The 24947-nt window shown below is 41.8% G+C and overlaps 1 protein-coding gene across 1 annotated transcript; it reads left to right on the top strand.

Annotated features, from left to right (window-relative positions):
• Positions 1-494: 494 nt before the first annotated feature.
• On the top strand, positions 495-4849 carry HSBP1 (heat shock factor binding protein 1). Its single transcript, XM_005152146.3, has 4 exons — positions 495-603; positions 1725-1791; positions 1967-2086; positions 3397-4849. The coding sequence occupies exons 1-3, from the start codon at positions 559-561 to the stop codon at positions 2083-2085; spliced, it is 231 nt and encodes a 76-aa protein (XP_005152203.1). The 5' UTR covers positions 495-558; the 3' UTR covers position 2086; positions 3397-4849.
• Positions 4850-24947: the final 20098 nt, after the last annotated feature.

The following is a 24947-nucleotide window of genomic DNA, read 5'->3' as shown; positions in this document are numbered from 1 at the left end:
TAAAGAACTTCTTCCTAAAGAAACCTAACCTGAGATTCCCCTCTTTAAGTTTCAACCCGTTACCCCTTGTCCTGTCACTACAGTCCCTAACGAAGAGTACATTCCCAGCATCCCTGTAGGACCCCTTCAGATACTGGAAGGCTGCTATGAGGTCTCCACGCAGCCTTCTCTTCTCCAGGCTGAACAGCCCCAACTTTCTCAGCCTGTCTCCATACGGGAGGTGCTCCAGTCCCTGATCATTCCCATGGGACTCCCTTGGACCTGTTCCAACCCCTTCCTTCCCCGTACAGCTGCTCCAGCGCTTTCGGCACACCGAGGGGAGCCCACTGCTCCTGACTTCCACATGCCGCTGCCAGCGGCGGCCAGCCACGACCGGCAGGAGAGGAGCCAGAACCCAGACCCGCATCCAACGGGAGACGCAGGCCACAGCGCGGACTACAACTCCCAGAGTGCTCCGGGGTCCCTAATTCTCGCGAGAGGAAGCGTCGGAAGAGGCGAGGCGCGGTCGGAAGCGCTGTGGCTACCCTGGAGCCGGGACCAGCGCCCACAGAGTCCGCCATGGCCGAGACCGACCCGAAGACCGTGCAGGACCTCACCGCCGTGGTGAGGGCACCGGGGCCGGGGGAGCGCCGAGCGGAGCGCGGCCCTGCAGCCGTGAAGCTTTCGGCCTCGCCCCGATCGTTACCTCCTGCTGCCGGGACCCGCGGCAGCTTGCTTGGCTTGGGGTGGGGGGGCGTGGGGGTGGGGAAGGTAAAGGGAGGTTACCTCAGCCTTTGTTGTTATAAACCGTTGCCACAGCGGTGCGGGCTCGTCCCATGGCGGCACGAAGCCAGGCGCTTCCCGGAGGTGCTGAGGCCTCCTATAAGGAGGAGTTACCGGAGGGCTGTGGTTGAAAGCAGTGGTGTGGGAGAGAGGGGAAAAGGGCCGTTATTCTGGAGTCCTCAGCATGGAAAAGACGTGGACTTGCTGGAGTGGGTCCAGAGAAGGGCCACGAAAGTGATGAGGGGGATGGAGCACCTCTGCTGTGAGGAAAGGCCGAGAGAGTTGGGGTTGTGCAGCCCGGAGGAGAGGAGGCTCGGGGGAGACTTTGTGGCCTTTGAGCCCCTAAAAGGGGCCTATAAGAAAGATGGAGGGAGACTCGTTAGCGGGGCTTGTTGCGAGAAGACTAGGGGTGATGGTTTTAAACTAAAAGAGGGAAATTAAGGCTGAGGAAAAAAATCCTTTATACTTCGGGTGCTAAAACACTGGCCCAGGTTGCCCAGAGAGGAGGTGGATGCCCCATCCCTGGAGACATTCAAGGCCAGGCTGGAGGTGGTTCTGGGCAACCTGAAACAGTTGAAAATGTCCTTGCTCATTGCACGGGGTAGGCTTTGAAGGTCCTTTCCTACCCAAACTGTTCTGTGATTCTGATACCGAAACAAATAACATTGTGATTAATACCAGAGGTGTTAGGATTAGGATGCTGGAAGCAGCTGTGATGGGTTTAGTCCAGGCTGTGGAGAGTAGGCATTTTCTGGTCTTAAAATTGTTTACTGTGAGCTCAGTTCTCCTGTGTGTATGTATATACACATGTACACATACCTAAATATGGCATTATACTGCAGCTTTTGTGTGCAGTTGAGATCAGCAATGAAAGAAAACATTGTACTAACCCCATTATATGGGATTAAGTACTTCAACAACCTCTTTAAACAAAACAAAATGGAATTCTTTCTTTCCATTAGGTGCAGACATTGCTTCAGCAAATGCAGGACAAATTTCAAACCATGTCCGACCAAATAATTGGAAGAAATATCCTTTTCTAAAGTCAGGTGGTAAACACTATAGAATCGTAAGTATTTTAAAGTATATTTATAGTGGGATTTGTAAGATAAATTTAAAGTAACCATAGGAGTTTGAGCAAAACTGTAACCAAACCAATGCAACCAGTACTGTATTGCAATCATGTTCCTTAACTCCAGTGAACTTGATGACATGAGCTGTCGCATAGACGACTTGGAGAAGAACATTGCAGACCTTATGACGCAGGCAGGAGTGGAAGAGTTGGAAGGCGAGAACAAGACCCCTGCAGCTAACAAGAGTTAAAGTGAGACAGTTGCTTGCAAGCATTGAAATAAATCCTTGTATTACTTGAAATTACTGACTTTAAAGTAGATGGACTTTTTCCTTTGACTTGTGAAGGAGTCTGAAATTTATGCAGAGCAGACTTACATGTATAGAATTGTACTGTATAGAATTATGTACAAGAAGCCTTAAGAAGCTCTCAGCAGGCTTCTACTAGCCACTTCACTGAAGGTGTTTTCCTTATCAGTATTGTGAAGAAAGTTATTTTCTTTGCATCTAGCTAGTTTTGAGGAAGCTGAATTAATTTTCTTGAGTGAAATCTGAGAAAAAGACTGCTTTTGCAGCATGGAAAGGAGGAGAGGTGGGAAAAAAGTGTTGATGACAAACCAAACTGTTCTCTTGATTTTTCCTCTTACTGCATTTGAGTGATCTGAAAAGGACTGTAATCTCTTGTACATTACCAACATCAGCTCCAGCTTCCATAGCTTGAAAGCTGGTAGGAGTGTGGTGCTACTTCACCATCTTCTGCACCCTGTATTGTTCAGCTTCTTTTTAGCTGCAAGAGCCTGTAGGCTTGCTGTTGTGCACAGGGGCTGAAGAGTGAGATACTGTCCCTCATCTGTAAATTCCTATGTGGGTAAGTTAGGAGGTCACTAGAGTACAACAAAAACATATAAACAAATTCAAGTAATCAGGTAGCACCACAAAGAGCACTTACAGCAATCACTAAAGGTGTTTCAGAAGATAGGAGCAGTGCAGGTGTGTGACAATGATTATTGTCCTGGGTTCAGCTGTAAGCATTGTTCTTCTTAGTAGCTGGTGCAGTGCTTTAGTCTGACAACAATGCTGATAACTCACCAGTGGTTTAGTTCTTGCTAAGTAATGCTTACCCTGTCAAGGACTTTTCAGTCTCACTTGCTCTGCCAGTGAGGAGGGGCACAAGAAGCCAGGTTTCACCTCAGTTTGTATAGAGCTTGAATTTTGTCATCCATTAAAGGTAAATTAAAATACTAGATGTATCATGTTAGATTAAGTTTTTTATTTTTTAATGGAACTGAAATGTCTCAGCTTCTCTTAGGCTTGAGATTGTGAGGTCACGTCTAGAGTACTATGCAGCCTATTTAGTGGGCATGTGTGTTTGCAACAGGTACACGTCTTGCTTGTTAAGGTACTCTTTTTTTGCAAAACTTTGACAGAAATACAAATAATTATGGGCTTTATTGCCCTCAGTGCCAGTTCTCTTAGCCTGCACTCACAAATGAAAATATCTGATGAGCATGATTCTCTTAATTCTCAATAATATATTTTTTTATTATTATGTTTCCCCAACAGGTTGCCAATAACTGGAGATGAATCCTGAAAGACAACTTTCTTCTTTTTTCTTTTTTTTTTTTTAGAAATCCTTGAAATTACAGAACAGCTTTTTGCATCTACTGTGTGTAAAAGCATTTTTATATTGTTACAGAGCTTGCATTCCTGATGTATATTGTATAGCTACAGATAGGTAATTTATATTTTGATTTGTGTACTGTAATTTAACTTTTTGAATTCTTGTTATGAGGATCAATTAATTAGTTGTGTTATTAAAACACAGATCTTACGGATCTCAACTACTGGGTGTATTTTTTTGTGAAGTCACTTTTTTCTCTTTCTTATACTTTTTCTAGATGTTTAATTTTTGATAGCTAAAGATATAGTGACTCCCATCAAATGGAAATCTTAACTTGTTCTGTGTAACTTTGTGAAGTGATGCACAAGACTAAAACTCAACATTAATCTTAGCTCTAAACCTCAGTCACTCAACTAGATGAGGACTGTGTGTTGCTTTCTCATACACGTAATAAGGTGATTTTTGGTAAACGTGAGACTAACATGCAAATCATATCTCCTATTCCTGGTATTATCTTACTTGTGTGTTTTAGAACCAGAAATTTAGATTTAATACTAGAGATGTGTGTATGGAGTTGCGCGACCACTGCCATTCAGGTCTGTTTGTTAGACAGATAAGGAACTATTGACTATGAAAAAATCTCACTGTGGAATTTTAAGTTTTTAATACTGTAAAATTCTGCTTTGAAACTGTGTCATTTAGCATCACCTGTGAACAAGAATTGTCATTAGAACAGTAGGCAGAATAGGGAGGGGATTGAGAATCTCTGTGGGCTTACAGTTTAAATCCCTGGCTCATTGCACAAAATGGTTTGCTAACAAAACAATGACATACGGAGTAACAAAAAAAGGGGAGTTAGAATTCCAAATCCTTGCTTCTCTTTGAATAACAGCTAGCTGGAATTCTTCAAAATACTTGATTTGGAAAGATGTTCACTTTCCTAATCACATCCATATATATGGGTCTGGAGTTTAATGGGTTCCATTAGGATTTTTTGGCAATGGAATATATAGAAGAGTTTGTATTATGTCAATTGTGGAGAAAAATGACCAATGTTGGACACGACTGACAATCACTGCAATGCTCTTCCAGCTTGGCACGCAAATTTAAAAAGGCACTGATGCCAGTCAGCAGTTACATGTGGACCACACTTAAAACTGCTCTTTGAATGCCACCACATTGGCACCTATGTATTCTGAAAGCAATATGACAGGTCATTTTTCAAAGCTGGGGATGCTAATAAAAGTTCATAATGGGAATTTTGTGAATATTGGAAATGTATCTCTATACATTGTAATACCAACCTGGGGATCTTTGTAATGTCACTTAAAAATCTAATAAAACTATCATGGTAACAAATATTCAGCTCGTATATATTAAAGCAAAATTAGCATATATGTGTGTGTGTTGTGGTTTAAGCCCAGCTGGTAACTGAGAACTGTGCAGCCGCTTGCTCCATCCCCACTTTCTTCCCCCTGCTCCTGGAGGGATGGGGAAGAGAATTGAAAGACTGTAACTCCCATGGATTGAGATAAGAACAGTTCAGTAACTAAGGTATAACACAAATCACTACTGCTACCACCAATAATAATAATGATAAGGGAAGCAACAATGGGAGAGAATACAACTGCTCACCACCCACCGGCTGATACCCAGCCCAAGCTGAGCAGTGATCTAGCCCTTCTGGGTAACTGCCCCCAGTTTATACAGTGGGTATGATGTGCTGTGGTATGGAATACCTCTTTGGCTAGTTTGGGTCAGGTGTCCTGCCTCTGCTTCCTCCTGACTTCCCCTCCTCCCTGGCAGAGCATGAGGCTCATAAAGTCCTTGGTCAGAGAAAACATTACTGAGGAACAACTAAAAACATCGGTGTTATCAGTGCTGTTCCCAGGCTGAAAGTCAAAACCACAGCACTGCACTAGCTACTAAGTAGGAGAAAAAATGACTGCTACTGCTGAATCCAGGACAGCATGGTTGTGTTTAGTTACATGTAATAGAATGACTTTAGCACAGCCATTGCTTATAGAACATAGTCTAGGATACAGGTGTGTTGTGTATAACAAAAGAGTGGGCAATTCATGACCTGTCAAATCTGGGTTTTACCCAGTAAGTACAATATAGACCAAATTCATAGGAAAGTATACTGAGGTAGAGAATCATTTTGTATCATGTTTATTCAACCAGAAATCTTTACCTGGCCTTCCTCCTGTGGGAGAAATGAATTTGCTTCCCCTGTCCTGCACACAGCAGCAGTCACCCTGATTTTCTGCAGTTTATTGTGTCAGAATAACTTTCTGGAAACTATTTCAGCTGTAGGAAGTAAGTAGATTCTTCACATCACTGGAAAGATTCTAGCCATTTTCTAGTAGGGGTAGTTGTCCCTCTTAAATTTAACACTTGACTGATCCTGAAAAGTAACAATTCAGTTCCAAACAGGCCTTTCAGACAGGAAGGTATTACTTTAGCTCTTTCAATACGACATACTTTGTAGAAACAAGTTTTATTACGACTCAGAACCTGTGACAGAGCTTCTTCATGCAAACAGCAGGTGGAAGCCAATGCACAGTCCTTTTTGGCCACACTTTCTTGAAGTGCAGTTAGTTTAATAGCCAAGGAAAAGCAGATGATGACTGTTCTTAAGTGTTTTTTATATGAATTTGGTAAAACTCCACCAAATAGTAGTGATTTTGTGTTTTTCTACTGAAAATGCTGGTTCACATCTTACCTGACAAATATATTTGTCTTTTCCACTGGGCTGCCTCACTTGAAAGGAATCAAGCTCTTTGATAAGGACTGTCTTACTCATAGAATATGAATAAAGCTGTTGTGTATTTTCATTGAAATCAGAGTGCTGTGTCCTGTTCAGAGCTACCCTTGGAGACTTCCATTTGCATTTTTTGGTTGTTTATGCTAAACTCTCTATGGACGCTTTAAGGTGCTCCCTGTCCTCATGGTAACAGACACTTGGATTTTATCACTAATGTATTTAGGTTTTATGTCACTTGGGTTATACGTATTAGGTGAGATAGGTGGAAAATTCACTGTAGAGTGTACCACATCCTTTGTTCTTCCCCATCCCAGCCCAAGCTCAAGGAAGGGGATAGCAAAGCTTTTAGCAAGAGAGCATGAGGTATGGAACTACAAAGAACAAGTGGAGTGTCTACAGGTCCTTCAAAAGGAAGAACAGCTAAGGATGGAGGAGACAGAACCCCCTGCTCCTGTTTTAAGTCCCTCAAGCTCTCCATTGTCTCTGCTCTCACCTCATACCACTCCTCTGGATTTCTATTGCCACCATCCTCCCAACCCCTGCTTCTCTTCCATGCTAACTCCTCAGAGCTCCATGTCAGCTGTTGCTGAAACATTTTTTAGTTTCCAAACTGTCTTCGGGAAACTACTACATATGGATGCTTGTCCAGAGAAGATCTACACTAGGAAGAGCAAACAGAATCAGTTCTTTTCTATGGCAGGAACTATGAGTGACACCACATATGCCTTCAGCCAAAGTTTTCACAGCCCATCCTTAATATCAGTACTGTTTCCTGAATGCTCCACTTAAGACCTGAGAACCAGAGCAAGCCAAAGATTTTAGGAGCCATTTGGCCCATGTATTTTATACTGGATAATAGAAATAAATTTGAAACTTGCATCTCAGCTCTTCTGCTGTTTTGATTCATATGTTTATGGCAGGAATGATGCTGTCTCAGTACAGAGGAAAAGCATTATAATAACTCCATTTATTGGTCCATTTTGAACCACTTAGGCCTGCTGGTAAGTGATCCAGAATTACGGTATCCTTAAGAGGATTTTTCATTTAATCTCTGCCCAAAAGACAACGTACAGTAAATAAGACTGCATACACATAGCTCTTCAACTAACACCATCTGGTCCATGCACTAAATGTAGCTGGTTATAGGCCAGAGAGACACACTAAATGATGACACTCGCTATTTTCATGAGCTAGATTCTATGCCCTGTTTCCCCTGAGCTGAAGCCAGGTCTCACAGATGCCTGGCAAGTTCTGCTGCTGGTTTGGGATAGTGCTCATCAAAAATTACTTGGACTTCATCTCACAGTCTGCTGTTGGTGGAGGAGAAGAGGAACATTTGTGCACATTGATGTTGTACGGCCTCCTCTAGCCTTACCTTCTCAACACTCCCAATGAAGTACCGTTGCTACCATTGGTTCATTTCCTTAGATGAATGAAGCACAGGGAATTAGTTTGCCTGAAATTACCATTGAAACCTGTGAGGGACCAAACCCACTGGTCTTTCAATCCCTGGGGGAGGCTGAAGTCACTCAACAGTTCTTCCTGCAAGCTTGAAAGCACATGAAACCAATTCCTTCATAGAATCATAGAACAGTTAGGGTTGGAAAGGACATTAAGATCATCCAGTTCCAACCCCCCTGCCATGGGCAGGGACACCTCACACTAAACCATATTACCCAAGGCTCTGTCCAACCTGGCCTTGAACACTGCCAGGGATGGAGCATTCACAGCCTCCCTGGGCAACCCATTCCAGTACCTCACCACCCTACAGTAAAGAATTTCTTCCTTATATCCAATCTAAACTTCTGCTGTTTAAGTTTCAACCCATTACTCCTTGTCCTATCACTACAGTCCCTAATGAAGAGTCCCTCTCCAGCATCCCTGTAGGACCCCCTTCAGATACTGGAAGGCTGCTCTGAGGTCTCCACGCAGCCTTCTCTTCTCCAGGCTGAACAGCCCCAACTTTCTCAGCCTGTCTTCATATGGGAGGTGCTCCAGTCCCCTGATCATCCTCGTGGTCCTTCTCTGGACTTGTTCCAACAGTTCCATGTCCTTTTTATGTTGACGACACCAGAACTGCACACAATGCTTCACGGGAGGTCTCACAAGAGCAGAGTAGAGGGGCAGGATCACCTCCTTCAACCTGCTGGTCACGCTTCTTTTGATGCAGCCCAGAAAGCTGTTGGCTTTCTGGGCTGTGAGTGCACACTGCAGCCGGCTCATGTTCATTTTCACATTGTAAATACATTTGACACAGTGTTTTCAAAAAGAAAATCATTTTGATTCTATACGGTTTGCTGTGAAACGCCTGTACCCAAGGCCAGAAACACTGTCCATCCACTGTCTAACGTTATACCTGAGACCTCAGTTCTTCTGCAAGTATTCACATGGAATCACCTAAAGCTCTTCACTTTTCCTCAGGATGACAACTTTCTAGCAGATAGTGCCTTCTAGTGGGCACACTCTCAATAATAGAACACTACTCAGATTAATAATTTGGTTACCTTTCACGTACGAGTTCAGATGTTAGGACTTTAATGAGCCACATGCTGGTTTGAAATGTGGTTATTACACAAGACACTAAGGCTTTGTTTACAATGAAGAAAGGATACACAAGCCACTTCCTGAGCTTTGAGACTTACTGTGCTTTGAAAACCCCTGGTGCTTGCTGAGATTTATTTTCTGACTGCAATGTAGAGTTAATGAAATTAGGTCATTAGGAAAATAAAGCGTGGGAATAGAAACTTTCCATCTTACGAGCACTCTGAGATAGGAAAGATTAAGCATGAATTGTCTGCCTGAAAAATGCACGTGTATTAATAGAAAGTGTTCTTTCATGTCGTTTTGCTAAAGACTTGATATTTTTATTCATGAAGCTCTTGTAGTTAGATCCGTATGTAAAAATATCTCGGTTTACAAAGCTGCAGAACGTACAATCCTTGCTCAAGAGCTCAAATCCTGTTCAAAATAGCACCTGGACAAGTGACATTGTTCCTCAAGTGTTCCTCAAGTCTGACATTCATAGGTTCATGCGGCAAATCTGGATGGAAGACCCATGACCCTTTTGGGCAAGTTTCCATAGAGATATGGAAAATACAGTAAAATAATTCATCTTCTTCTGGGCAAAATGGAGAAAACAGGCAAAGGGCTACTTGAAAACCTTAGACATCCTCTCTTCAAAACATGTTCATTCTAAAAAGTACTATTTAGACCTAGAAAGCAGTAAGAAAAGATTGAAGAGCACTGCCATAGTAAAATATCTAAGGCCCAAAAGTGCAAATCGTATTGATCTTTGCAAACAGAGTGATTCTTCAAGGATTTTGTTCACTTGTGAAGTACCAGGAAGATGACCCTTCAAGGGAAAAAAGCATGTCTGTTCTTCCTGGCTTTACAGAGCAGTCAATTCTTCTGATGTAAATGGCTTGTCACCAAAGATAAATCCACCTGCGTGCTTGTTTGCCTAAACTCATGCTGAGAAACGCAATACAGGGCCTGAGTCATGTTATTATGTCTAAAAAAAAATACCTAGTTCCAGCCACTGAGAATGATTGTTTCTGAATGTTATTGTGATATAAATAGGGAAAAAACAAACCAAAACTTTAGGCTTTTTTATTTTTTTGAGTGAAACCTTAGCCCTCCTGCTATTGACATTCAAAACATCATAAATCAGACCAAAACTTCTTAATGAAATTAATGGGACTGCAAATGTTAAAACTAATGACAAATGCAATGGACATTTATTAGAAAGGACATCACTGGGATCTCCAACAAGCCAGGCAAAAAATTAAATCAGGTTCTTCCGAGAGGGTTACAAATAGATGTGTCGTTTTAATAACTTTGACAAGTGTACCATGCAGCTGAGAATGAGGTGCACCTTAAAAGACTATGAACCATAGATGTTGAACAGCATTCACTGCCCCAGAAATGCTTTGTGAATACTTTGTCCATGTTATCAGCGTTACCCTATTATATGAGAAGGTGCAGAATCCTGCTCTTCAGGAGTAGCCCCAATTCTCACTTTTTTAACAAAGAATACATTCAGAACCAGTGCAGGATCCATAAGTAAGAGCTTTTTATTCTTTGGGTGTTGCAGGTGGCAGTGGAGATGATCAGGGTACCCTTGATAATCTGGTTTTAAATCATAGAATCATAGAATAATTAGGGTTGGAAAGGTCCTTAAGTTCATCTAAAATGCTCTTAATGTTATTTTTATACAAGGCCTTCACATTAATGTTGTTTTTCTTTTAGGTCAGAACAACTTCTAAATAAAAATCAATGCAGCAGTTTAAAACTTTATTGAGCAACTGTGGAAGTGAATGACCGTGATGTTTTAATTGCTTCTCAGGGATTCCGGACATGGCCAAAGCCTTCCTCCCTACATCCCCACTGAAGACACTCTTTGGGATTCAAGGTGATTGACAGGTTAGATTATTAGTGCCATTCATTAGTAAGAAATATAGTAAATTGAAGCCCTTGTAAGGTCTTTTGCTTGAGCAATAAGGCTCTTGTAAAGTTCCATTTTGAGCACTTCGAAAACAACAGGCAACAGTAAACAATATTTAGCAGAATGACACCATCTGCCATTTATTTAGTTTTAGTATCATCTTTCCAGTGTTTTAAGCAAAGATTTGGTTACAAATGCTGGCAATTGGCACTATAAATTCTGATTTTCTGCTGTCTGAATAGTGAGGAGCAAAACCAAATAAAGTGCAGATTTAAATCTCAGTTTTCACATATTATTGAGCTTATGAGAAGTGTTTTCAGAGCAATCCTCTCTTGCCTCATGTTCATGGGAGAGGATATGGAAACTACTGAAGAGCATTCAGTGCTGTTTGTAATCGGTTCTGCTTTGGTTGGGCCACCTGGAAGTGGGGATGGGGTTCTGCTTCATAGAGATAACAGCAAGATGGATGGCTGAGGGTGTGGAGCAAGACAAAGCAGTTAATCTGCATCTTAATTTGGAGGCCCTTCATGTCCCAGTGCTGTTCCTTCTAAAGCCTGGATTTGCAGGAGTGTCCCGTTCTTTCAAACACTGGGAAATTTGTAGGAGCTCCATGTTTCCTGTGATATAAGACAACAAACCAAATGGAAATTTCTACTGTTTTTACTTGTTTGTAGCCCCATTGATCCAGAGCAGTTTAGGAAATCCTGCTCCACCCCCCTGAACACACTGAACAAAATCATTGTTCTGCACATCGCACAAAATTAAAGCCAAATTCATTGGACCTGAGGTGTATTTAAAGATCAGGAGGCTTTTCATGCCATAAGTTGTTTTAAAACATCTTTGAAACTACTCCACAGACTGAAGTTAAACAATTAAAATGCATAATCTCATTTCAAAAGCAGCACCAAAAATGTAAGTCACTTTGTCACAGAGGCTGCTCCGGCATGGTCTGATTATTTAACGTTATGCCCTAAAACCAATTTATACCCTATACCCTTGATCTCTATTTCAATTTCAGGACGTTAATGTGCGCACCATTGCTGTATTAGCTGATAGGGCAGAACAAATATTTCAGGAAAGGATATGATTAGAATATGAAATCTCTCTCAGCCATGTTTAATACCCAAATGTACTCACCTTGCTGGCTTCTCTTGAAGGTTTTCCCACTGGAACCCCATGTTTTATAGCAGAAAAGAATGGTTATTTGACATTGGTAACCTGTGAATGTAGAGCTCTACAGGGAGTATATAGGTGCAATCATTGCTGTGAATGGTGAAATTATCAGGCATCAACTATATCTCTCCTAATTGAACTGTCAGACAAAGAGTCTGTCTCTCTAGGCAGGGAGAGCAAGCATTTGCCATGGAAATCTTAGGATCCAGATAGCCAAGTCCGAAGGTGTGAAGACTATTTGCTCACGTTCCTCTTGGCATTACTTCATTTCCTGCAAACTTTCCTCTATCCTTTGTGCTGACCCTGTTTCACTGTGTACAACACTGCAATGAGAAGATATGGAGGGATTTGGATCACCAAAGCCCACCAAATGTTTTGAAGTGTTTAACACTGTGCAAGTTCTGTCCAGTCACTACTAAAGGAAAGAGCATGTTAGATAGATGAACAAAGTGACAGAATCATTGTTGCAGGATAAATGATTTTGTATTCCAAGCATCGGCAAAAAATGAGTGAAATTTGAGGAGAAGCTTATTTATAGGAATTTAGCCAGCAGGCAACATTAACACAAGGGCTACCATTCCCTGTACTGTTAATGCTTTATTAATTGTATGCACACAGCTAGATTCATTACCTTGTTCAAGACATACTGTACATAGTCTACTATTCCCAAGCATCTCATATATATCCCGCTAGACAAGTAGTTAACATGCACTTGCACTCTTTGCATGAGGCATGGGGGGAAACTGTTCATGTACTCCCCAAGTTCCTGCAGCAAAGGAGGGGTGCTGTAGTTGATTCCTTGAGAGTTACCAAGAGATAGGGGCAGTGTAAAGCATGTGTATCCATGTCTCAAAACTCAGCTGGGACAGATACAAGTCTTTACCCCCTCAAATGAACATGTGGATACTGTTCAGTGCAGTTACCTATGGGATAGTTGCCATTTCAGGTGGCAGAGGGACTTGCACTGGAATTGGTATTTATAAGGCTGGTGCCTGCTTTGGAGAAGGCAGATTTGTGCTGTCAGTCTTCACAGTGGCACAGTAAAGACTGTAGCAACCTTTTGTATATCTGCAACAGGGCTGTCTCAGAAACCCTGCTTAAATAAGCCTGATTCCTATGAAAAGCAGTAAGTAACTTGAAGGAGACAGCTTTGCCTAGTACTGAGTTAATAGTTCTTTTCACTGCCTACTCCAAATTCATTCTTAAGAGATCTGCCTGGAGTTTGTGTAATGAATTTTCAGTTTGAGGACAGAAAGCTTTAATTTTTGGCATCAGTTGGTGTTTTCTTACTGTTTTACAGCTTGTCTCAGGAAAGGATGGAAATCTCCGCCTATAGCAACATCTTAAAAACCAAAGAAGCAAGTGGTTCCTTCCTGATAGCAATGCCTATATGTTTTCCAAGGAAGGTTTACTAAGCAAAGGAATTGTGACACTTTGCAAAACTTCTGCAGTTTCTATTGTACAAGACAGGGAAGGATGACAAAAGTAGAGAGCTGTCCTTCAAGCGCCCTTGCCTAAACAAAATGAACAGCTTGAATGCCTATCATTAGCAGGCAGAACACCTCTGCAGGAGGCACACGGCTTGAAACGCAGAGAATTCTGCATGTTTACAGCTAAGTAACTCCACAAAAAATCAAGCAGAAAGTTTTCCTGAGGGAATTTATCTATGAGAAAATGTTTACACTAAAGTTAGTGTTTATTAACTCAGTCCGAGTGGAAAAACTGCTATTTGGAGATAAACAGGGAGTTTCAGCTCTCAGAGGGGGAAAGGGTCGCGGGTGCACACCCTCAGTTCAAGGATACAGATGATATGTGCTTCACCTCAGGGGACTGAGAACTATCTCCAACTCCAAGGTGATGGGTGAACATGCACTCATAGCATAGCATAAACACACAATTATTGGAAATTTTCCTTAAAGATGGAATTGCTATGCAATGAGAGTCTGGTTGGAAATGTCTGCTTATGTCAAATGGGAAACTGGAACTGGTAACCGCAATTATGCTATATTAAGGCTTTTCTAGTTCTGTTTTCTATGATTCTGTCTTTAGAATCATAGAAAAAAATAGGAATTACTTTAAGAAGTCAGTTATTTCTCAATGTACAAAGCATAACTATGCTACAAAGGCTGACAGATTTAGTTTAACTGTTTTACAGATGCTCAGCGATAGAGATTTCAGTGAGGTTTTGTGATTCTGGGGCACTCCTACTTGACCATCCACTTGGACCAGCCCCAAGGATGATGATCAGCCTGTAATTCTTCGGGCTTTGCGTGATTCATGCTGAAGTGGAAGACCAGAAACACTGAGCACAGGTCAAGCAGGTCAAATTCCTAATGATAAACAAGGCTCTTGTACTTTGGTAAGAGATCCTACAGGTTAAGCTTTATCACAGGCTAAGTAGACACAGTATAATTCCTCAGAATTATTGCACAAATACCACTAGAATTTTTATTTAACTAAGGAATTTGGATCTATGACTAAAACCCCTCTAATCTTCACCCAAATATCTACTGCTATTTAAACATCAGCCCATTCTTGTTGAAATGAGCGTTTGTTAACTCTTAGTCTTATGGTAATGTTAACTAACTAGATACCCACTGTTCTCCAGTGGATAGGACTGAACTGTCAACTGTGGCAAAAAAAATCTTGTTAACAGAGAAATGTTTCTATAGGTTCAGTAGTATGTTTTGCTACTGAGCAGATGTCTTCAGATTGGTGCTACAATTCTATTACAGCAGCTTATTACAGCTGGAGTTTTGCTTCAGTGTGAAATTAGTTCAGGTTTTTGGGAGTCCTTGTAAACCCGCTTGCATAGAAAATATATAAATCTACTTTTGCTATTGCTTTGATTTTAACACTTTTCAGATATAGCTGGAACTGGTTAGTTTCTGAAAAGATCACATCAGTGAGCAGACACATAGGCCAGACCCAACCTAGCCAGGTAAGGTTCAAAGTCAAACTAAGAAAGTTCAACAACCTAGAAATATGCAGTTGTTACACTGGAGTCAGAGGCTCATGATGACAGCACAATCCCTTGATTTTTTCTGTTCCAAAGAGCAGGAACAGATTTATTGCCTGAAGGGAAGGAGTGAAGCAGCACTATAGCATTTATAACTGTCAAACCTAGAGCCTGTGGGACAGCACACCTCCCATGTTACATGAAAAGAGCAAATCTCATCCATTTTCCCCTTTAGATGACAGCTATGTATAGACTTTGAAACCAGCTAGCGCAGTATTGTTTAATTCATTAGCTGTAGAAAACCTCAATGTTTGTTTAAGAATCAATCTCCATTTACTGTAGGATGCTGGCCCACCAAGTAGATTCCATATTCTTTTCCTTTCTCAGAACAGCTGTGTTCTGCGTATGTTTGTCAATAGAACTAGGAAGCTTTCATGTAAGTGGCAGATACAATAATCGTTCACAAACAGCTAAGAGTTCAAGAGCTATACAATTGCAAAAGAGCCTAAAAGCTGATGGAAATATATGTGATTTAGATAAAGATTAGGTATTTTCTATGAAGCCTGTCAAACGATCTTCAAAATGACACAAAGCCATGCAGGAAAGTGCTTGGATTAATGTGATTTCAAAATTGCTTGTGTGACTATTGTGTACTATTGATGCTAAGCTATTGTCCGTTATTTATCCTTAGCGTATTCAGTTCTTGCAGAACACAGACGAGGACTCAGGCTGAACCGAAGGAGCAGAAAGTGCTATCTTAAATGAAGTCAGCAGAGATAAATCGATAAATGTACAAGACCATTTCACATTTTTGAGGATACAGAAGTACATTGTCAGCCTGATGCAGTAGATGGCACTCTACCCTCTCTAATGAAGCCGTGCTTCCGCACAGTGCTAAAGGAAGAATCAGGTTCTGGATGAGAAGTACGGCATTGCTCCTTACTCCTTATAGTCATTAGATGCTCAGATACCGTGGCAGTAAGTGCCACTGATGGGCCTTAACAGATGGCAGCATCCAGGGTGCTTTTCAACTCCAGGCTTGATAGCCCAGTGACCCAGTTGTAGAAGGGGTATTGACAATCTGCCTCCCCAAATTCCTGTGAAGTGGAAATTGGGCATAATGGCATCATTCCTTTCCTGTCCTAAACTACTTGGTCATTTCCATGTGACTTCCCAAAGCAGCAATGAATTGTTTTCCAGGCTGTGCTGGATGAGTTTGGAAGAGATCTCTCAAATAGCATGATATCTTGTTTAGGCTTATGGGAGGCACTCTACAAGTTACGTAAGTAAGCAAATGAAGACATAATCCTTCAGTTTTACACAGCCAGTCTCCTTCATGGCATGCTTCCCTTTCTTTTGCTCCTTCTTTGCTGAGGGAAGTAATTCTCTCACCTAAGTCTCAGAGAGACAGATGGACACATTTCAATAGTAGCACCTTTGAACATGACATCTTGTTGCAATAACACCTTAGACTGCAACCAAGTTCCCCATGGTGTTTAAACTGGGCAGAACAGCATCATTTACTCCACGTCTTAAATTGCTGCTGACAGCAGTATTCCAACCCAGTACATATCTGCATATCAGCTACAGATAAAACCACATGGACATGCTTGTCCAGCATTTTAGGGATATAACAGGAGTGCAAGGTACAGCAAAACTGAACAAAAACCAGTATAACAAGCAGAAGATATTTTACTTACTCTACATTTGGTGACTGAGAAATGAGACTGATCAAAACCTTAGCAATGAGATTGATTTGGTGACCAAATAGGAAGCAGCATTTTGGCCCACTTTGTCCTACAAAAATAGATACAGAAGATTTCAAACTTCTTTCCAAGCAATGCAAGAACCTGCAGCATATCTGTGTTTCTCTGCAGAAATCCTATTTTCTTTTATTACCCCTGCACAAATCAGAAACAACTCACTTCAATGAAGCAGGATCAGAATGGTGTGAGGAAATAAATCTTTTTGTCCCTGAGGGCTGGCACCGTGAGTGAGGTGGGATGGATGGGTACATTACTGATCTTCTCCTCCTCCTCCCCTTGGAATATTAAAGACCCATGACTTTAGAGATGGTGAGGCAGGGAATCCACAGATGAAAAGCACAAATCACACTGTTATCTCACTTTTATATGAAAACAACAACTTTCTTCCTCCTATCTTCACTTGAATTTCAAACTGCATCTTGGCAAACACATGATAAGCACAATTTCTGGTGGCAGTGAAGTCAAATTCACATCATGCTATTATACATGCTCTGTTCCACTCTCATAAGAAAATACTTGGTCAAGAGAGATGATGTGTCACCCATTATACTACTCCTATAGCCTCTAAGCAAAAAGAGGAAAGAATGGCAGAATCAGCCACCTTCTGCTGAGAATTCATCCTCATTCTTTAGGTTTTTTTTGGTGTTTCAGACCAAAAGAAAAAAAAAAGCAAGCCCCTACTTTACTTTTGAAGAGTGATTTTTCAAAGTGAACTCATTCTGCCATGATTCTTCTCATGACACTCTCCATCTTTTTTTTCCACATCAGCAACTTTCTAATAGCAGCAGAGAAGGAAAGAAGAGCTCCATAAAACAGTATTAAACAAGGAAGCTCATTGGTAATTAAAGTGGGAATGGAGATAAAGGAACAGTGGGTAAAGCCTGCTGGAATGCCTCTTTGGGATATTTCAAACCGCTTTTTGAAATAACATTTCTGTCTTTCTAGAGCTAATTATACATTTGCTGCACACTAAGCAGAAGGCTAAATTAATTGGAAGAACAAAGGTAATTTGTTGCGGGTTGGAATGAGGCCACGGATGCTTGTAATCCTTGTGGGAGAAGAACTGATGACCTGCCCTAGGTTTGTCATAGAAAAAACTGGGATGAAGGACCAGAACGTGCGTCCCACCCAGCCCATCAGGTAGCAGTACTACCCTCCATCCTCCTCTTCATCCCTAGCTGTGCCAGCCACTGTGACCACCAACTGGGTAGCAGCAGGTGGAAAGTCTCTCTGCCTCTCCTTCCAGCCTCCCTTCATTCTTCCACCATCTGGCAGAAGATTGCTTCAGTGAGAGCTGCCAAATTCAACATGTCAATATTAATCACCAGAGTCACAATGGAGTATTTGTGAGGCCCATACTCATGTTCTGCCTGTCAAATAGATCATCTCCTTTGCGCTGGTTCTTCACAAACAGCTGGAGATTTTTAAACACCTTATTAAAATAGAATAGATCATCAGCAGCTGGAGCATTTCAAAGATGAGTGGGCTTTATGCCAGCAAATGTAGTACTTGCCAAAAACCAGGTGGCAACTATAACTGCAAAACTCTATGAGACTGCTGCCCTTCCTGTTGTATTTATTGATTTGGACAGGCTATACTATGTGGGACATGTATTGAATACCTACCGCCTTTTCCCAGGTTTCCAGAGTTGCAAATAGAAAACATGTATTCTCAGGCTTCCAGAATGTCTGCTTAAATATGAAACGATTCAGTAGTTCCTTTTTTTCTGATGGGAGATGGGGCACCATGACTGAAAAAGTTTGCTGAATGTTTGCAGCAAATCAGTTTCTCTAAGGTCCAAGAGAGCCTATACATTATCAAGCTTGGAAGCCATTCAAAAATACACATTTTGGTTTGAGGTGTTAGTGCTTTCATGGCAAAACGTACACATGCAGTTGGTCTCTTTAAACTCAGTTTTATTCCTCCATGAGAAGGATTTAATTGGCTTAAAATAAGAGATCACTGTTCTACATAGTACTCTTTCACTTAACACCCAAGAATCCATGCTATGTGTTTAAATTACAAGTAAAATACTTACTAATGAGCTAATGTTTTGCAAACACCCAGAGAAATATTTGAACCTAACCACTTTCCTTTTAAACAGGACATGGTGTAGAGAGGGACACAGCTTTCTTGGGTAATCACAGTATTGGTGAGAGCACATGGCTGCTAAACAGAATTGTGGCCCTTCATTTTACTCCCAGCATTTCCGTCTAATTCACTGTTTAACTTCGGGAAGGACACTTAACCTCTATGTGCTTCAGTTCACCCGTCTGTAAAGTAGTAGATAAGTCACCTAATTCACAGGGATGTTATGGAGATTAATTAACTAACGTCTGGAAAATGTCTCAAGATCCTTCTGTGAAAGGCATTATAAGGGCAAAGGATGGCAGTATAGCCATATGCAGAAGGTTTTATCGCTTGGCACAAGACAGTTTGGTGTTATCCTCTTTCCCACTGCAACATCCCTAAGTGTTTTTGCGGGGATCGTTGACTAATAGCAGCCTCATGCAGCTTTGCAGAGCACCATTATCTTAAGTCAAAGGACATGTTGCTTCAACCTCAGGAAAATTGTATTTAGTTAGCTCCCGATACTGCTGCAAGATCCCCAGTGAGATCAGAGTCCTGGCAGGCTAGATACTGTACACACAGTCCTTGAAAAACAGTCCTTGAATACGTAAGAAAGCTGCATCTATTTAATGTAAGAGACGTTTTAAAGCTAATTTAATTGAACTGACAAATGCACTATGCAGGCTGTCTTTAATAGCAGTGTGTTTTCACGGCCAGCTCTAGGTAGAGGCAACGCAGGCAGTTGCCTTGAGCAGCACACTGCTGTGAGTAACAAAATGGCCATGGGCTTCCTGCCAGCTTTGCCTCCGTCAGATCCATGAGAAGTCTGACTTCCAATTGCTGCTTCCCGACAGAAGAAGAGCTGGGATGGACTGTGCTGTTAGTGAGTGACTCCTCTTACCCCCAAATCAGCAGGCTCCTGCTTCTGCCCTTCACTCACCATTCTGAATATGCTTTTCACTCAAGCTGAAAGAGCAGATTGTAGCCCTCTGACATGAGTTTGAGTCAATCAATTGATTTGAAGTCAGACCTTACGTTAACCCAACCGTCACTGCTGTTTGGTTCTTGCCAGGTGAATAGGGAGGAAAAAAAGGCAGAGCAGAACAGGGACAAAGTGGGGAAATTACAGACCCTTCAATAGCATAGTCAGAATAACCTCCCAGCGTGCCCAACACCTATTGTCCTAACTCCCACATGTAGCTGGTTCCGAAGGAAGGCTTTGTCTTGCCCCCCCTGCTTTTCCATCAATACTTTCCTGTATTATCTGACAGACCCTTTCCCCGAAAACTGAATTCCATCATATCTTCTTCTCCCTGGAGCTCTGCATGCAGCTTGACATGCTCCACTCCCCTTCACTTGTTACCTGCTCTAAGAGCCAGTTTTAAAATAGAAAAGTATCTGTCACAACCATGTTGCTTTCAGCTGCAGCACAGCGTGTTGCAGTGAAGTTTTACATTAGGAGGAGAACTGGAAAACTCTACTTTAAAGCAGCTGTTTATCTTCCTGAGCTATTCTGACGCAGCTTCCTCTTGGAACAGCAGACCTGGATGGGCAAGGGAATGGGGAGAAAGAAAGATTTAGTCACAGTTTAGAGTCATTTGTTCCTGTCAGAATTTATATGAGCTAGATCTCAAGCTCAGACAAGCCTTAATAACTATCATATTTAAAGTTCAGCTTCACAGGGGAAGACTGCACGGCCCAAGGGGATAAGTAATAGAATATAGAATAGTTCACCTTTCATATGCCCATTCGTACCCAACCCAGGAAGGACAGGCTGGTGCTGGCCTTTCAGAGGCATACATGACATGAATTTAGCAGTCTCTAGCTAATCCCATTGGACTAAAGTACTGCCAGTTGGTGTCCTTGCTAGGTAGTCACTGAGTAGGTCACTGACAGTCAAAAGAGCTAACTTTGCTGCTGGTCCTGTGCCCGAGGGCTGGGAAGACTTTGCTTTCTTGTGATAAACTGACTGAAACAGTTTTTTAATGTTCCTATAGAGGAATTTTTATACAGAAAAAAAACAGAATTTTTAATGTTCCTGCACGTACTATATCTTTACAATCACACAAGGTTTGTTTCAAAAGAATGCACCATACTAAGACAGTAATCTAAAGATGAGAAAAAGCAACGTGTGGGCTGATGGGTTTTCCATGGAGTGAGGTGTGTTGTGGATAGCAAAGACAAGAAACAGGGCCAAAGTTTCTCTTCCACTGAAGGTGGCACAGGTCAGAAATGAAAACATCCTATAGAAAACTCAGGAATAGCTTTAGCATCCTTTCACCATGCAGACTGCTAAGAAATGAATGGTGGTAGAGCAGAGCAATAATCTGACAATTAACTCCACAGAAATTGGCCATTAACAAAGATGTGTCTCCCATTATCAGCCTCTCAAGTTCAGAGCTTTCTGGTCAGGATTACAATATTATAGGTTCTTGTTCCAGAATAGAGGAGAGCTAGCACAAGCAGTAGGCCTTTCCCAGGAAGACTTCTATGGTAGTTGATAGAGGCCAGTGTTTTCTGCATGGGAGGTCACAGAGCTGGTCACTGCTGGGAGGTTTATGGTCAAGGGATGTGAAACATACTGCTAAGAAATCCCCCTTCCTGAAATCACTTCTGGTGCTAAAGCAGAATTCAAAGCTAGTGTGTTCAGCTACAACCTATTTCTTGTTAGTGGTTCAGTTACACAAGATACACACAGCATCAGTCAGTGTTCCCTGTGGAACTTAATGGAAGAGGCAGCTGGTACAGATGGGTGCCTTTTGAGGAGGGAGTAAGGTAGAGAAGAGCAGGGGGGGAAAGGTAGTTAGGAATAAATTCAGTTGGGCAACAACCTTAGTGGGCATGTGGGTGAATGCTGATGGCCTTGCGTTATTCGTATGTAGTTTGGTGTGAAGAGGCTCAGCACAATAACCTTTTGTGGTATCTGTCTGGAGCAAGAAATCACATCTAAAACAAGATCTGGGAGAGACTGATCTGATGAAAGAACAAAAGCAAGAGGATCCTCCCATAACAGCTGTAGCTGGAGAAGATGCATTTCTCCAGCACTCGAAGCTGACAGCTTTCTGCAGCACGTAATTTGTTCTGGCAAAAGCACAAACTCAAAGAAGAGGTCTGACATTCACCATCGAGTCTTAAACCTCTCTCCCTGTGTCCCCATGTTCTGCATGTCAGGTAGTACAGATAGAGAACAGGTGAATCCTGACAGCAGCTTGCACACGTGAGTTCACCCCACCACACCATACCTGGACACAGGCACAGCAAGGGCTTCTTATTTCCTATGGATGACCAGTAAGCTCCCTGTCCTTCCGTGCTGACAACCATTTCTGTTGAGGGGCAGCAGCAAAGCCTGAGGTCTGCAGACCACTGAACCTTGTTACTCATTGAGGCCATGAGTCTCTCACAGGGTATCAGTCACACAAAACCTTACCCATTTTATCAGCTGCTGATTGGAATCCTTCTTTACTTGAGGGGGCCCCCTTTGTATTTCCCTGTATAACATCCTTCAGATGGAATCTGGGGAGCTGTGAGGAGCTTTAATCTATAATATGCTTACTGTTAGTGGGAATCCACAGTGAAGAATATGTGTGCATGAAATCCAATGTAGCAGAATAGAATATTTCTTTATGTTTTACAAATCAATCTCATAATTTGTTTTTAATTCCATAAGTTGAAGCTGAGGCCAACTTCACACTTGGTAAGGCCAGGTTTGCACAGGAGAGAGAAAAAAACAGCTCTAAAATTAGAAGACTAAATAATCTCGGATTTAAAAGCATCACAAATGCTGGTCTTGTAAACACTCTCATCAAGAGGAATACAAGTACGCTTGCCATGTAATTGCGTATTCAAAGATAACACAGAAAAGAACATTTTGTAAAGAGATGTAAATTTAGAAAGGTCCTTTCTGGACAGTGTACAGAAAGAAACTGCTGTGCTGACTCACTAAGGTGATATGGCAGCATGGCAGGTTGGTCTCCCTCCATTTCTGCTCATAATGGAACAAAATCACTGCAAATCACCCCTTATTTACACTTGCTGTTCCTGTAGTTACCCCACAGATTTTCAGCCTTTCATTGTACCTCCACAGCGAGCAGATCTGTAAGGATACACGTTCATTTATGGTCCTCAGTAATCCTGCCTGGAGAGATAGCTTGTCAACAAAAGACAGAAAAATACTTCCTATCACAACTCCATTGCCTTAGACCTCCAGGCTATACGGCATTCAGGCGTGTATCCTTGCTATGCCTCTTTTTTACTAGTAACTCCATATTCTTCCAAATCTTTTTCCACCCTGAATTAATACAAATAGGGGCAGGGAAAGATATTTCAAAATAAGGGAATAAAAGAGGTTAAAATAACCTCAATTTTCAAACACTTCAGGGGGCTGGTGTAGGCTATATCTGCCTTAAAATGTCTCGAGGGCTTTCGGAAGGCTTAGTTCCAAATATGAATTTAAATAACAATCACTCCACCTCTTCAAACTGAAACACATTTCAACCATTATGAAACTGAGATGCTACTATTCCAATAATCTAAGCCCAGACACTCCTACTGGTGGGTGCCCAGCCTTCAGACCCAAGTGCTGCAAATTTGAGTGATCTTCATCTTTTTCACACTTACATATAATGTGGCATAGGGGATGGATCTCAGAGCTGCTGTTAAGCACTTAAAAGAGGTATATTAGGAGGTTTCTCAGAAAACTTCACTCTGCAGTTTCAGTGTCTCAAAAGGATATTTGTTAAAATGAACCAAAACACCAGAATTTTAAACCTCTGCCCATGGCTTTCACACCGGTCCAAGATCAGCACTGAGCTGCTACCAGATGGTACCATACGCAGTTACTGAGCTGCAGCTGAGGGACCAGACCAAATTGGCTTAAAAAGCAATGAAAAAAAAACCTTGTATCTCATGCAAATAATAGATTTGCAACTCTTGCAGCACATTCACACAGACACATTCTTCAAATAAAATCTGAATCTGTGCTATCATCAAAGGATACTGAGCAGTACATTATGCAGCTTAAAAATAGACCCAGAAATTGGTTGTACCAGTTACTGTAACTTTAATCTGCAAGAAAATCTTTTTAATGAGGCATAAATCATAGGATCACAGACTGGTTTGTGTTGGAAGGGATGTTAAAGCTTATGTAGTTCTATGAGCAGCTTGTTCCAAGCCCCTGTGTCCAGCCTGGCCTTGAACACTGTCAGGGATGGGGCAGCCACAGCTTCTCTGGGCACCCTGTGCCAGCGCCTCAGCACCCTCACAAGGAAGAGTTTCTGCCCAAGAGTTCATCTCAGTCTCCCCTATGGCAGGTTAAAGCCATTCCCCTTGGCCTGTCCCTACAGACCCTTGCAAAAAGTCTCTCTCCACATTCCTTGTAGGCCCCTGTTAGGTACTGGAAGGCTGTTTGTCAAAAGCATAATACAAATCCTACCTGCTAAACCTGAGCATTTAGATCCCTTTTGACTACATTATCTCATTTATAGTGTGTAAGACTTAAAGAGAGTCCTGCTGAACAATGTTTTCCATGTTAAACTTGGAGCACCCTTCTTCCAGACTCATTCTAGCAATATATTTGTTTACCAAAGCAAACTGCAAACAAAAAAAACCAACAACTTTATTCAGATACTTTGGTGGATGCGTTTTTAGTAAGAGTGAGATGGAAGTGGGTAGAAGGCAGCATGCTTTGAAAAGGCTCTTTGAAAATACTTCAGTGGGCATTTTCTAATGAGATTCATATGATAAGATCACTCGTAACTCTGTCTCTGCATCTGTGTCAGTCAGAAGAAATAGGGGGTGATAACTGCAGCAATGGAGGTCTCAAAGTGTTTCCAAAAGGAATTCTCAATTTTATTGCTCCCTGTGTGATATTACGCACTTGTAACAGTGCCCAAAGACTTAAAAAAAAACTTTTCTTGAGGGCCTGACATGCTAAATTCTTTAGATTTACCTACGAAGACACATACCTTTAAAACTCAGTCTTATCTAGCCTTGCTACTGCCATGTGCAGTATCTGCACTGCGAGTGGTAACACAGGATGAATAGAGATTTTAATGGTATGAATACAATCTGACCAACTTTTTGAGCAAAACAGCAAGGTTACATGTAGCTGAGAGAGTTTAGCAGAGCCTACCATGATTAATCACAATACTAAGAGGGGGCATTCTCTTGCCTCCAATAGAGGTCAACACCATCCAATTATGAGAGTGCACCCTGGCGAGTTCAGCCACCTCACCCTTACATGTCTTCCATTTAGACAAATAAGGCCAGCTTCCCATTCTGCAGTACAGACACACGAAGCAAAATTTATGAGTAAT

Source organism: Melopsittacus undulatus, chromosome Z (assembly GCF_012275295.1).
Source record: "Melopsittacus undulatus isolate bMelUnd1 chromosome Z, bMelUnd1.mat.Z, whole genome shotgun sequence".
NCBI classification, from domain to species: domain Eukaryota; kingdom Metazoa; phylum Chordata; class Aves; order Psittaciformes; family Psittaculidae; genus Melopsittacus; species Melopsittacus undulatus.
The sequence above is the reverse complement of the archived record's forward strand: the minus strand, read 5'-3'. Positions and strand labels throughout refer to the sequence as shown.